The sequence below is a fragment of the Acomys minous genome (genome assembly GCF_964271855.1).
Source record: "Acomys minous genome assembly, chromosome: 13".
NCBI lineage: Eukaryota > Metazoa > Chordata > Mammalia > Rodentia > Muridae > Acomys > Acomys minous.
In genome coordinates, this window is record NC_140495.1 from 12,554,529 (window position 1) to 12,568,137 (window position 13,609).

Below are 13,609 nucleotides of genomic sequence, written 5' to 3' on the forward strand. Positions count from 1 at the left end.
AGAGAGAGAGAGATCAAGAAAAAAGTACACGTGGGGTAAAGATCATGTGGGAATGGACAGACTGCAGCTGTTAACCTGCTACCAAGCCACTGGAGGTTTTTGAATAGGAAAGTGGCATTTATCGGAGATTTTAAAGGACCACTCCTGATGCTTTGTGGAAATAACCTGTATAAAGCAAATAACAAAAGCAAGGTTATCTGCCAAGGAATACATAAAAAAGAAGGCTTAAAACGTGTTCACCAAGAGACAGACACAAGGCTTTTAGTAGCAACTTTATTCATAATGACCACAAACTAGAAACAATCCAAATATTCATCAACACTGAATGGATAAACTGGTACAACGAACAGACTAGGACACAGAAGCAAAAACTGAACTGCTACATCCACAACATGGGTTACTACAGCAGACATACAGACAGAGGATACAAGAGAGTGTATATAATTCCACTTGACACAGATTTAAAACAGGCAAAACTGACAGGCAATAAAGGTCAGACCAGCAATTATCTCTGTGTGCGACGTAAAGGCCACCTACTGGAGTAACAGAAATATTTTCTACCTTGATCTGAGTGGTGCATTCACAGGTGAATATAAAAATCCACTGAGGTGGATACTTAGTGTTTGTAAATTTTTATCTCAATGAAAAGCAAAGACATATTTAAAATGGCATGACTGGGGAAAGAGAACTACCACAGCCAGCAGTGTTATCTTCCGTGAACAGGTCACTTCCTCCCAGCCCTACTCTGCTGCAGCTGTGGCCTTTCAGGACCTCAGTTATCTGCTGATCTTTCTATTCTCATTTCCCAAAGTGAGGAGCCAACTCCTAATGAGCATGGGCTTTGTCCTGAGCTCCAGGATAGAGGCCATTTTAAGCAGGAATTAGGGAACTTTTCCATGAAGTACTTTAGCGTGTGCTGCGCACACTGTGGAACAACTACTCGACCACGCAAGTGTAGAGGGAAGCAGCCATGACAGTGCATGGATGGATACGGCTATATTCCCATAATACTTCCCTCAGAAGGACAGACTTGGCCCGCAGGCTGCAGTCTACCAGCCCCTACCTATGTGGTAAGTGCCACAAACAAGCTGTAGAGAGACTAAGCTTTTGTAGTTAGTTCACTTCATGGCAACCTCAACAATTCTGGGAGGCACTCAGGAAGGCTGCTCTGGAGAGGGGAGGGTGCCCTTGAGAACTGAGAGACAGGACATCTCCCCTTTATTAAAGAAAAAAATAATTTTGTGGTGGTGGTGGCTGTTGGCTGCATTGACATGGCTGTATAGGACATGAACTCAGTACCTGGTCATTTCAAGGCAGAAATTATGGAGTATTTATAAAGTACTCACAGTGGAGGGTGAAGCAACTTTCCAAATATGAGATAAAAATGAGAAACTGTTTAACCCAAAGGTTGATGAAAACCTACATTTGCAACAAGGCTCAGATCTCTGGATGACTGCTGTGCCTGCTACCAAGACCTCAGAGCGAACTAGTTCATTAACATGACTTCCTAAAAGTCTAAATCCAAATAAGAGAATGATACAAGTTCATCTCTTAAATTGGGCAAAATGGCTAAATGAACGAGATTGAAAGTCTTAAGGTTGAAGATTTTCGACTAAAGACTGAAACGTCTCAGTTACCCAGAAATGAAATTCAGATGCATGAAACAAGCAAGCAAGGAAATACAGCAAATCTAAAAAAAGTCCCTGTTCACTGGATGTCACCTGGGGTTTTCTCCTTGGGAGATGATGTGGGCATGTAAGACAATTTATGAGCAGAGGATCTTGTAGTCAGGAGGGCTGACTAAGACATCCTTCTCATAAACAAGTTTACTTACTTTTAAATTCCAGAAGAGCCAGAAACCATCTCTAAAGGAAAGTAACTACTAAATAGCATGCCATTTTTCTCCTAGGGTCGATGCCTACAAAAGGAAAAACGGACATTAACTCTTTGCAGCACTGTCTTTCTGCAATACCAAAGGTAACTTGTAGATTACTGAACTCAGCTCTATCTAAGCAGTTATCCAGTCTTTCCCCTCTGTATGTAGGTTCCTTTGGGAATGAAAAAGACTATGATGGATGTACTTATTAACAGTATGGCGTAGACTTGATAGTACACCTAGGTTTGAATCCTGACATGAGTACTAATTTACTAGGGTAAATCACAATCTGTTTTCTTAGCAACATTCATATAATATTTGAACCACATGCTGAGCACTGCACTAAATTTAAGAAACACAATAATGAGGTTCCTAGTCACAAATAAGGTGAGTTTCATTTTTAAACTTGCAACACATGGCTAAGAACTGGTCAGTGACCAGGCAGGATGTCTGTGAAGGTCAAATGAAGCAACTGTGAAGGTCTCAAAGGTTATTAAAAACCCACACACGTATTTATTAGCCCAAGCATGTATTCAAACGCCAGGACTGCACTACTCATTAAAAATGAAACAATGGCTTAGACTTCTCTGTTCCAGCCTAGCAACAACCAATACACAGTAAGGACACTAAGCAGAAAGGACAAGGGAGTTCATCAAGTGAACCTGGTTGCCTGGCTAGAGGGCACCACTGAGGCTTCCGAGGTGACACACAGACCACGGTCTGCGAGAGGAGAGGAGTTCTACCTACGCTGACATCAATGGTGGGAGCAGTTGGGGGAGTCAACTCAGTCTCTGGCTTGGGTGAGGGCGAATGTAAAGCCATCTTCTGAAGGGAAACCAGAGGAAGAGCAGGTCTGGGAGGAAGAGCCAAGATGTGTCATGGGGCCTGTGAGAGAACAGTGTCAGCAATACTAGCAACTAGGCTTTAGGAGGAAATCTCAGGAGATAGGACCTCAGGAATATCTGCATACACAGAGAGAGATCAACTAAGGAAGTAATGTAGAGGATGAGGCAAAGGAGAGCGGGCAGCCTTAAAAAATAGAAAGCAAACAAAGCATCAGGACCGGCAAGCCTGACTGGGGCTGGTGTCTGCAATGCGGGGGTGACTTCAAGGAGGGGAAAGACTGACAAAGACACTGAACTTGAGCGAGCTGACTGGCAACATGGGAGCCTGGGCAAACAAATATTTGAACTAGTAGGAATGAGAGAAATGGGGAAGCAACACTTGAGGACACACAGTTGTTTTGTTATTTTTAAATGGAGCTTATTTTAACTATATCCACTAATACCACAGGACCAGTAACAACTATATATTTAAAAATACAGAAATACAGAAAACAGCAAAACACCTTAAACCAGCAGTTCTCAACCTGTGGGTCGTGGTCTGTTTGGGGCTCGAATATCAGATATTTACATTACGATTCATAACAGTGGCAAAGTTATAGTTATGAAGTAACAACGAAATGATGTTATGGTGGGGGCTCACCACAACATAAGGAACTGTATTAAAAGGCTGCAGCCTTAGGAAGGTTGAGAACCACCGCCTTAACAAACAAACAAACAAGACTAGTTACAGCAAACTATTGCTGAGGGTCAATTAAAAAAAAATCCTTAGTTTATTTCTATCTCCTCCATACTCACACAGTGGCTACATGATGCAAACTAATTTTACTATTACCTTAAGCAAAGCACGAGAACTTGTTAGAACGTACAAGATAATACTATTTAGGGGACTAGAGAGAGAAAGAAGCAACTCTTGGGACTCCCAATCATTCTCTCAAATAATAAAACGTATTTGCTCTGAAAGGTAATACACAAAGCTACTGGGAAATAACCAGTGAACTCCTGTTTTCCGGGTATTTCAGCTTATTCTTTGATAAGCAAAACGCCAATCTGATATGTGCTTTTCTCCCCTGAACTTGGAACTAGGCTCCCCTGTCAAGTACACCATCAGCTTCTACTGGAGACTTCCCTGTCCCCTGAAAGAGGATAAAGTACACTTGGGGGGAGGGGCGCGGGTACTCTGGGAGTGCCCACCACAGGAAGGAGAAATGTTTGAGCTTACAGGCTGCAGAACCCTCTACAGACTGCACTCTCCGGCAGGAAGGGTTCTACCTGTGGTTGAGAACCACTGACCTAACTCTGGCTCTCAGGCCACGTGGCTTAGGCTTCAGTCCCTTCTAAATTCTTGGTTGTAAATCAGGTTCCTTGGACGCGCAACACAATCATGTGCTGCAATATTTCAAACAAAGTCGCCCAACAGCTTTTAAAGTGTACTTGAGGGCGAGTTACAAATCAGGCGCTGCTCTAAGATCAGGTTTCCTTGTTGAGCTTTGCCGGAAGGCTGACTCGTCCACAGTCAGCACAAAATCACCATCTCTAGAGACAGGAATTATTAGTCTGTGCCTAAGTTGCGTCTTGAGATTTAAATCTCTTTACTTGGACACAGTCTTATCTACGCACTGAGTACAAGAGCTCTACATCTTAGAGGAAATCCACTCTCAGCAGCTAACCAAACCTGACACTCACCATTTCAAAATAAAGTGTCCCCCTAAGCGTAGCTTCTTTATAAGACATTAGTGCCCGCGCAGGTACACAGATTAAACTTCTCGTAGCTCCTGATCCTCAAGTGTAAAAACAGGGCCAAAGTTCTGTCTAGACTAGAAAGAAGGATTACTGACTGGCAACGGTGAAGACTCCATACTTACCATGGTCCTTTGATAGACGAACTGCAAAAAACGGCCCCTAGCTGTGAAGAGACAAGGAGCAAACCACCAATAATCAGGTTGTTCTTAATTCCTGAGAGTAAGAAGCCTCCTAAATCAGAATCGTAAAATACTTCCTGCTGCTCTGACCACATTTTTTGATTACTTCCTCCATCCCTAAAGTCACCATCAACTGGGTAGGTGAGGGGTGGGGGCTGAAACCGCCAGTATTTACTTCAGACTCAGAAATACGCCTTAAGGAATCTTAAATGTTGTTAGCTAGACAAAATACCTCCACGGTGTATTTTTTTTTCTTTTTAGAAACTTGACTTGATATATGAGTTTCTGTAAACTGACACAAACACAATTTTAAGGAGTTGGTCATTTCAAACCATGTATCACACTTTTTTACTCTGTATCAAAGAACGAGCTGAAACTTTTGGCATGTATCTTCAGAACATCTTAAAACCAGACTTCTATAGCTCAACTTACAACACCAATACTAAACTTGTTGAAAATCAGTTATAACATAAAAGGCAACGACTTTTCCATTAAACTAAGTTTTTAAAAGGTGGTATTTTTATGCTTCAGTCTCATGTTGCCAATCGAGATGGGAAAAGGCAACTTGTCAAAAAGGTTCCAATGTTTATCAATTTGGACATCTATAGTAAGTTCAATGCTTTCCAACCATCCAAATCAGAGTAACTGTCAGAGAAAAGTCAAACTAGTTTTCCCTTTTCAAGCTGAATTCTTCTTGTACTACAAAAGGCTTAGGAATCATTTCTTTCTCTCACAAGGTCATCCCAACGAGGATCCATTTCGGTTGTGGCGACGCGAAAGAGTGCTTGCAGATGCTCATCGGTCAGTGGCTGGCTCAGCGTGTGCTGGTTCCGAGTTAAATACGCAAAAGCCTTGTCACAGATGTGGTTACTATCAAACAAGGATGCCACCTTATAGGCAACGCCTTTGATGATTGGGTAGGCCTCTCCAGACAGTCCAGCATAAAACTGCCCCAAGTCTTTGACTCTGTATTCATTCCACAGGTCAGTGTTCGCCTGAAGTTTTGTTAGCTCCACTCTTACTGAAATAGGCGCGTACTCAGGTTTAAAGCTAAATGGATTTGAGAAAAGTTCCAAGTCCTTCTTAATGAACCTGAGGTCTTTAAAGTGTCTCTCGAAATCTTTTTGTAGGCGGGAGATCACCATTTGATACCTGTCAGGATCAAATATCTTTTGATCTTCCTTAAACTGCTGTTTAAGCTCGTCAACGATGATGCCGAAGGCAGGGAAGTCTGTTAGGTTTACTTCCTCCATATGTCTCTGAAGCGAGCTCAGCTTATCCTCGAAGGTGCAGATGCGGTCAAAGGCGGCGGCAGCAAATACCTTACTGATCTGTAACTCTTCGCTGATCTCTCGAAGGTAATCCATAATATCTACCAAGAAGGCAAAATCACAAAGCCACTGCTTGTCTGAGAAGTGGACAGTTGTTGCCCCCACTGAAACCAAAAAGGCCTCTATTTCTTTTCTTAGTGAAAATATCAGTTTTAACGTTTTGCCTCTTCTCAGCCAGTTGTTCAAGCATCGTCCGTTAACTCTTTCGCCATGCTCCGATTCAGACTCAGTTAGTAACGACTGAAACTCTGGTCGCCTCACACCTCTGGTCTTAATCATAACCACCCACTCAGATATGGTGTTTACGATCTGATTAATATCAACATCGTAAGAGCTCAAGAGTTCCAGGTGAAGAAATCCCGAATAGTGGATCACGTTCCAGCAGTTGGGGCTCACAGCCTTTTCTCTCATGTAGGAGACCAGACCGGAGTTCTCACCGATCATCCTTAAAGTGTGGGTCGTGGTCAGTCCAACCATCCGCTGTAAGCTGAGCCCTGCTGTCTGCAAGGCCTCCAGAATGGCCGACATGAGCGCCCCAACACTGAAGTGATGAGTCAGGTTGACGATGGTCAGCAGATCTTCTTGTACCTCCAGGTCGCGGCCGACGCCGCGGATGAAGACCAGGAGGTAGTTTTCATAGGCCACAAAAGCCTGGTCATCCAAAGCTAGGGAATAGGCCTTAAAGTCCCTGGCTCGGTTAAACAGCTGGCTACGGAGATTGCTGTCAATGCTCAGAATCCTCTGCCGTGTGATCTCCGGAGATAAATCGATGCCTTCCAGGACGCCGACGTGATCGGGCAGCACCTCCCGCAGCAGCACCTCCATGCACTGGTGTACGAAGTCTCCCTCGCCCCAGCCGCGACCCTTCAAGGCCAAGAAGCGGCAGAGGCCGAGGCCTGCCCGGGTCGCTCTCTCCTCCGGGGTGAGCACGGCGGCCAACGACATGTCGCCCTGCCGCAGACGCTCCACCAGGGCCGCGCGTTCCTCGTCCCCTACAAACCGTTCGTAGAATTCGTGTTCGGCCTCGTAGTGGCGCCTCACGTCGCGTTCCCGGGTAGAGGCGACCAGGCGGCGACACACCAGGCACAGGGCCCCGTCGCCCTCCGCAGGCTCCACCACCAGGTAACGCTGGGTCCACTCGGGCCGGAACACCAGAGCCTCGTCGACTTCCATCCTTATCCTCTTGGGCGTCATCCACATTCTGCGGGAGGGCCACAGGATAGCGCCGAGCTCAGAGGCCGCAGCAAACGGGGAGGAGCCCGCCGAGCGCCAACCACCCTCTGGGTTCTGCGCCAGATCACCCGAGTCCGGGCGCAACCAGCCGCCGCTAGGGCACCTCCGTTCCCATTGGCTGGAGATTCCGTAGTCCCTTAGCTCTGCGGAATGAGCCAATAGGAAGAGCGGACCGTGAACTTTGCCGCGCAAGCGCGTTGCCTTCTTAGCCTAACGGGCGGGCGCTGCTTAGGGCGGAACAGAGCCCAGGAACTGACGTATGAAAGGCGGCTTGACTGGCACTCATCCTGCCCAATCAGCACTTGCCGCTGGGAAGGCGGCGCAAGACGGCGCCGGCCGAAGCTGAGGGAAGGACGGTGAGCGCGAGGAGCCGACGGGATTGGCTGAAGGCGAGCTCTGGCGCCAACATGGCGTTTGTAGCGGGAGTTATACGGCGTCTGGACGAGACCGTGGTGAATCGCATAGCGGCGGGGGAAGTCATCCAGCGGCCGGCTAATGCTATCAAAGAGATGATTGAAAACTGGTACGAAGGGAGCGGAGCCGAGCTCCCTGAGTGCGACACGGGACGGGCCGACCCACCTGCTGCAGCCGGCCACCGTGCGCGACGCTGGGCACAGGGGACCCTGCGCGAGCCCGGCAGCTTTCCGCCCCCCCCCCCCGCCGCCCCTCCCCACGGGGGGCCCGAGGGTCCTCACGGCTTCCGCGAGACCAGTTTGGGTCGCAAGTGGAGGAAGCATTTGTGGTGTTGCTTTAGTGGTACCTTCCCGAAGGAAGCTCCTTAAACTTCACATTACATACGCAGAAGATGCGCAACTGAAGACGTGTGAATGTTTAGGGTAGAGAGAGAGAAACAATCTTCAGAGTATGACATTTTAGGTTTATTATCCACTCCTGGTATAGCCCGTAAACATCCAAGGCACAGTCCCTCTTGAGTTTTTATTCAAAATTAATTACTGGATTTTTAGATCAGGCCGGTGGACATGGGCTTCTGACTCGCCTGTTGTCAAATTAGTGACCTCAATTAGTGTTCTAGGGGGAGGCATTTGTTTGAGTTACGAGTTAGACCCGTCAGGTTATGGAGGGGCGAGGTTAAAAATACGGCCAGAAAAAGCAGTATAATTGGTGTACCTCAAAATAGACACACCGTCAAATAAGTTGAAAAAGGACTCTCAGAGAATATATAAGGACTTTGTGTTAATATCAGTTGATCTTAGTGAAGCCTATACATTGTTTAAAAATATTTAATGAAGAATAACAGTCTTTTAGAAGGGTATTAAAAGCAAGCCTTTCAGAACAATGGTACTGAAATAAAAGACCTCAGGCCGTTTGGGGGTCGAAAGGACCCATTTACAGGAATCACCATCAGAAAACGTATTTACATTACAATAGGTAGCAGTAGGAAAGTTACAGTTATGGGCTGGGCACGGTGGTGCGTACCTATAATCCCAGCACTCAGGGAGGTAGAGGCAGACCTGATCTACAAAGCAAGTCCAGGATAGCCAAGGCTACACAGAGAAACCCTGTCTTAGAAAAAAATAAGAAATTACAGTTACAAAGTAACAAAATACATTTGTGGGTCAGCACACATTAGGAACTTTATTAAAGGGCTGAAGCTTTAGGAAGGCTGAGAGGCAGTAGAAGAAAGGGGAAGAGGTAACCAAAAGGAGCCGGGCTCCTGAGGGCGTTTGATTTGGTGTGGCCATAGACTGCCATAGGGCAGCTTTTGTTTTTACAATCATAGGATGGACTAATAGGATAACTTGAGCCAGTTATTGTACTATGCCTGAATACTGTACAATAAAACTAAGCGTAAAAGTTGCATAGCAACTTCTGTGCAGGCAGATTTTGCATGGATTCTAGTTCAGTGCTTTTTAAATAAGTCAAGATTTTTAATAGCTGCTAAGAAAGGTTCATTATTTAGCTTTTTTTTTTTTTGTAAACAAAGAATTTTTCATGAAAGGAATGGATAACTTCCCTTTTTCATGCAGCCCCAAGCCAAAGTTGTTTTCTGTGGTAGATGTTCTATACGTAAAGGCTACTCTGTGAAAACGCAAGTGATTTATTCCTTTTTAAGATTACTGGGAGGTTTCCCCAAGGCTGGGTTTTTCCTGTGTACTCATGGCTGTCCTGGACTTGCTTTGTAGACCAGGCTGGCCTCAAACTCAGAGATCCACCAGCCTCTGCTTCAGTGCTGGGATTACAGGGGTGTGTGCCAAAGTGTCCAGCAATTATTTCCTCTTTTTAACTTAATTTAATTTTTTTTTTCTTAGTGACTTGTCTGCACGGTGAGGGTTGTACTTTGAGAACAAACTGGTTCTCTCCTTCCATCATGTGGGTCCCAGGGATTGAACTCAGGTCTTCTGGTTGGTAGCAGGTGCTTTTACCCCCTCAGACATTTTATAGCCCCTATTGGCATCTTTTTTTTTTTCATTTTATTTATGTGGGTGTTTTGCCTGCATATATATCTATCCACCATGAATATGGATTGCTCTCAGAGACCAAAAGAGGGCATCAAGTCCTCTGCATCTGGAGTTACAGATTATTCTGAGCCACCATGTGTGTGCTGGGAATTGAACTCTGGTCCTCTGGAAGAGCAGCCGGTACTCTGAAAGGCTGAGCCTCTCTCCAGGCTGCAACCCCCCCCTCCACCCCACCCTCCATCCAGGTCCTTTATTTTTGTACATTAGGCCCATGAATTGGTATGGAACAGGCTCTAGCAGCTCAGGCTCCTTACTGTTAGTCTTCACTAAGTGTGCTTCTCTGGGTGGCGCAGGCTGGTGCGTCAGCTAAACCCAGGTGTCCTTATCTTTGGCTTCCTTCTTCTGGTTGGTCTCCTTCACGCACCTCAGGAAGTTGTCCCTGCTCTTAGAGTGCCTGATGTGCTCAATCCACACACTGATCTCTTGGTGAGAATCTTACCCTTAACCTGCTTGTTCACAATGATGCCCACAGCATGCTGGGAGACGTTGTGGACTTTTCTGGTCAGTGCCCATTCCCTTGATGTCTACAATGTCACCCTTTTTGTAGATTCACATGTATGTGACAAAGGAACAACTCCATGTTTCCTAAAAGAACACAGAGTAAATGCCTTCCTCTTTCCCTTTGACGAGTTCCTTGAAAAAGGCTACTGTGGCCCACCCCTTAAGCCTCTTAAAGAAATTTCTGAATGGCAGTTTTTCTTTGCTTCATCATGAATGTGGTTTCTTAAACATATGAGCAGAGGAAAAACAGCATTTTAAAATGACATTTTATTAGAGTCACTTAGAAACCAAAAACTGATTAAAGTTGTTATAACAGTAAAAGTAGTTGAAAAGCGAATAAGAAACATGTGCAAAAGGACTGTCCTACAGGAACAGAAATGGTGGCTCTGCCCTTGTTACTTAATGTATGCGTTCATGTGGTACCCACCTTGAGCTTGTAAGACAGAACCATGTTAATCGAGCACTCTAACGGTATAATATGTGCACCTGAGTAATTGCAACTGACAAAATATCCTCTGGTTTGCCAGTCTAGATGCAAAATCTACAAATATTCAAGTAACTGTTAAAGAAGGAGGCCTGAAGCTCATTCAGATCCAAGACAATGGCACTGGAATCCGGGTGAGTAAAGCCTGGGGGCAGCTTTGTGTGCCTCAAGTCACAGCTCAGGGGACAGGACCTCTCCTCAGCCTGGGGGCAGCTTTGTGTGCCTCAAGTCACAGCTCAGGGGACAGGACCTCTCCTCAGCCTGGGGGCAGCTTTGTGTGCCTCAAGTCACAGCTCAGGGGACAGGACCTCTCCTCAGCCTGGGGGCAGCTTTGTGTGCCTCAAGTCACAGCTCAGGAGACAGGACCTCTCCCTAGCCTGGGGGCAGCTTTGTGAGCTCAAGTCACAGCTCAGGGGACAGGACCTCTCCTCAGCCTGGGGGCAGCTTTGTGAGCCTCCTGTGACAGCTCAGGGGACAGGACCTCTCCCTAGCCTGGGGGCAGCTTTGTGAGCCTCCTGTGACAGCTCAGGAGACAGGACCTCTCCCTAGCCTAGGGGCAGGCTTCCTGTGCCTTCTGTGACAGCTCAGGGAGATAGGACTTTTGCAGAAGGTATTTTTGATTGAAAGCTTGAACACAACTATAGTCAATATTGTTTCTATGGTATATTAAACATTGTGTAAGGGCTATAGCAGTGAATAAAATGGATAACCTTGATTTTCTGTCCTGATGGTGGGAGGCAGTGAGTACTGAATAGTATGCCAGATGCCATAAAGTACTACACAAATACAAAAGCTGGAGGAAGACAGGACCAAAGCAGGGGAAAGGATGCGGTGATCATTTCTTGGTGATATGAATGTGAAATTTATAGAGAAAACCAATGGTGATCAAAGAGCAGGTTTTAAAACTGTTGAAAGGGTGCGTGTGCTAGACAGAAAGAACAGTAAGAACACAAGTCATGAAGTAGATGCATGCTTGAGCTTGGTGGACCAGTGAGGAAGCCATGGTATCTACAACATGGTGAACAAGATAAGGGTAGTGAAACATGAGGCCTAGGCAGGAACGGTCTGGGCATAGCAAGATCGTTGGCTTTCTTGACAACTATGGTAGGATATGACTCAAGGATTTTAAGCAAAACAGTACATCATATGGTGGTGAGTTGTATTTTAAAAACCGACTGTGTCTGGAGTGATGGCTCAGTGGTTAAGAGCACTTGCCATACTTTCAGAGGACCCAGGTTCTGCTCTTAGCACCCATATCAAGTGTCTAGAGCTCCAGTTTGGGGGTATCCAGTGACTTCTAAGGGTACTTCACGCATGTGATACACATATGATCAGGCACACATGCATACACATAAAAATCAAATTACAAAATTTAGAAAGGCCTTTGGAAACAAGCTGTTGAAGGAACCCAGGAGTGAGGTTACAGTGCCTTGGACCAGCCTGATTGTATTTGAGATGTAAGAAGTAGTGAGGTTTTATGAGCTGACTCTGAAGGCAGACCTCTCAGAATTTTCTGATGTAGGATATACAGCTCCAGAGGGGCTAGAGAGATGGCTAGCTGTTAGAAGCACTAGGACCCAAGTTCAATTCCCAACACCCACATGGTGACTTGCAACCATCTATAATGAGATCTGGTGCCCTCTTTTGACATGCAGGCAGAATATTGTATAAATAAATAAATATTTAAAGGTGTGTGTCTATAAACATGATGTAGGTTTTCAGGTAAAAATGTCAAACTTTACACTTTAATATATGAAAAGCTATAACATTCATGAAAAGATGCTGAGAAATAGCCATTACAGAAACGAGATCCAAGCTCTGTGTGTGTGTGTGTGTGTGTGTGTGTGTGTGTGTGTGTGTGTGTGTGTGTTTAGGTATTTATTCCAGTGAGTGCTGGTGCAGCAGAGGGCATTGGATTCCCTGCAACTGGGGCTAGAAGTAGCTGTGAGCCACATGATGTGGGTGCTGGGAACTGAATTCAAGTCCTCTGGAAGACGAACGTGCTCTTGCCACACTGAGGCATCTCTCTAGCCCTTGTTTATGGCTTTTGAGGCAGGGTCTCATTTTGCCTTAGACTAACCTTGATTGCATTGCAGTGTTGGAGGATATTTGATCCCATTGTGAACCCCAAGATTATGAACTATAAAACACCGTTTCTTGTTTGGTGTGGTCCAGCCCTAACACATACCTTTAATCCAAGAACTTTCTGTTTGTTGTAAACAATTGATTATGGTGTGGCCCAGCCCTACCACACACCTTTAATTCAAGAGTGGTCTGTACACAGGGTTTAATAAAGTTAACCCGAGGTCAAGAGGTGGAGCAGGAAACCAGCTGACAGGGATTAAAGAGTAGGAGGGACTTTGAGTTGCAGGGTATTTAAGACAGCGTGGACAAGAAGGGGCTTTTGAGCTTTGAGCTAGCAAGCTTTTTGGCTTTTAATTTTTGCCCTTTTCTTCCTGGGCTGTCATTTGAGCTAGTGAGCTTTTGGAGCTTTTTCTTCTGAGATGTGAGCTGAGCAGGAAGGTCAGCTGGGTACTTTCTCTGCCTCTCTGAGCTAGCAGGTTTTCCTGTCAGCATCTGGTTCTCAAGTCTTTATCAGTAATATTGAACAGTGTGGGATTTTCATTCTTTATAACAACACTGCAGCACTAAGGGTGACCATAAATTCTTGTCCCTCCTACTTCTATCTCCAAAGTTTCAAGTGTGTGCCACCATACCCAGCTAAAATTAAAATTTTGTTACAGTATTTTTACTATCCTTTGAAATGTTTCCTGTAGACTGAAAATAGTTTTGTTTTGTTTTAATTTAAAAAGAAAGACAGTGAAATTTGGCTTTGATATCACATGCATAGAATTCCAGCACTTGAGAGGTCAAGGTAGAGTTAAGTTTGAAGCATCCTAGGCTGTGCAGTGAGACTGTGTCTTGAAAAGGATGGGAAGG

The 13,609-nt window shown here is 45.3% G+C and overlaps 2 protein-coding genes across 2 annotated transcripts in view; one reads left to right on the top strand and one right to left on the bottom strand.

Annotated features, from left to right (window-relative positions):
- Window positions 1–259: 259 nt before the first annotated feature.
- EPM2AIP1 (EPM2A interacting protein 1) lies at window positions 260–7,613 on the bottom strand (the record flags this gene model as incomplete). The annotated part of the gene is made up of 3 exons (XM_084752511.1): window positions 260–1,918; window positions 4,584–7,414; window positions 7,533–7,613. The coding sequence occupies 2 exons, from the start codon at window positions 7,611–7,613 to the stop codon at window positions 5,351–5,353; spliced, it is 2,145 nt and encodes a 714-aa protein (XP_084608637.1). The 3' UTR covers window positions 260–1,918; window positions 4,584–5,350.
- The window catches only part of MLH1 (mutL homolog 1), a 41,907-nt gene continuing 35,799 nt past the window's right edge, over window positions 7,502–13,609 (top strand). Inside the window, exons 1-2 of the mRNA XM_084753227.1 lie at window positions 7,502–7,727; window positions 10,713–10,803. Of these exons, the coding sequence (XP_084609353.1) occupies window positions 7,612–7,727; window positions 10,713–10,803 (207 nt within the window). The 5' untranslated portion in view covers window positions 7,502–7,611. The remainder of the gene's footprint in view (window positions 7,728–10,712; window positions 10,804–13,609) is intronic.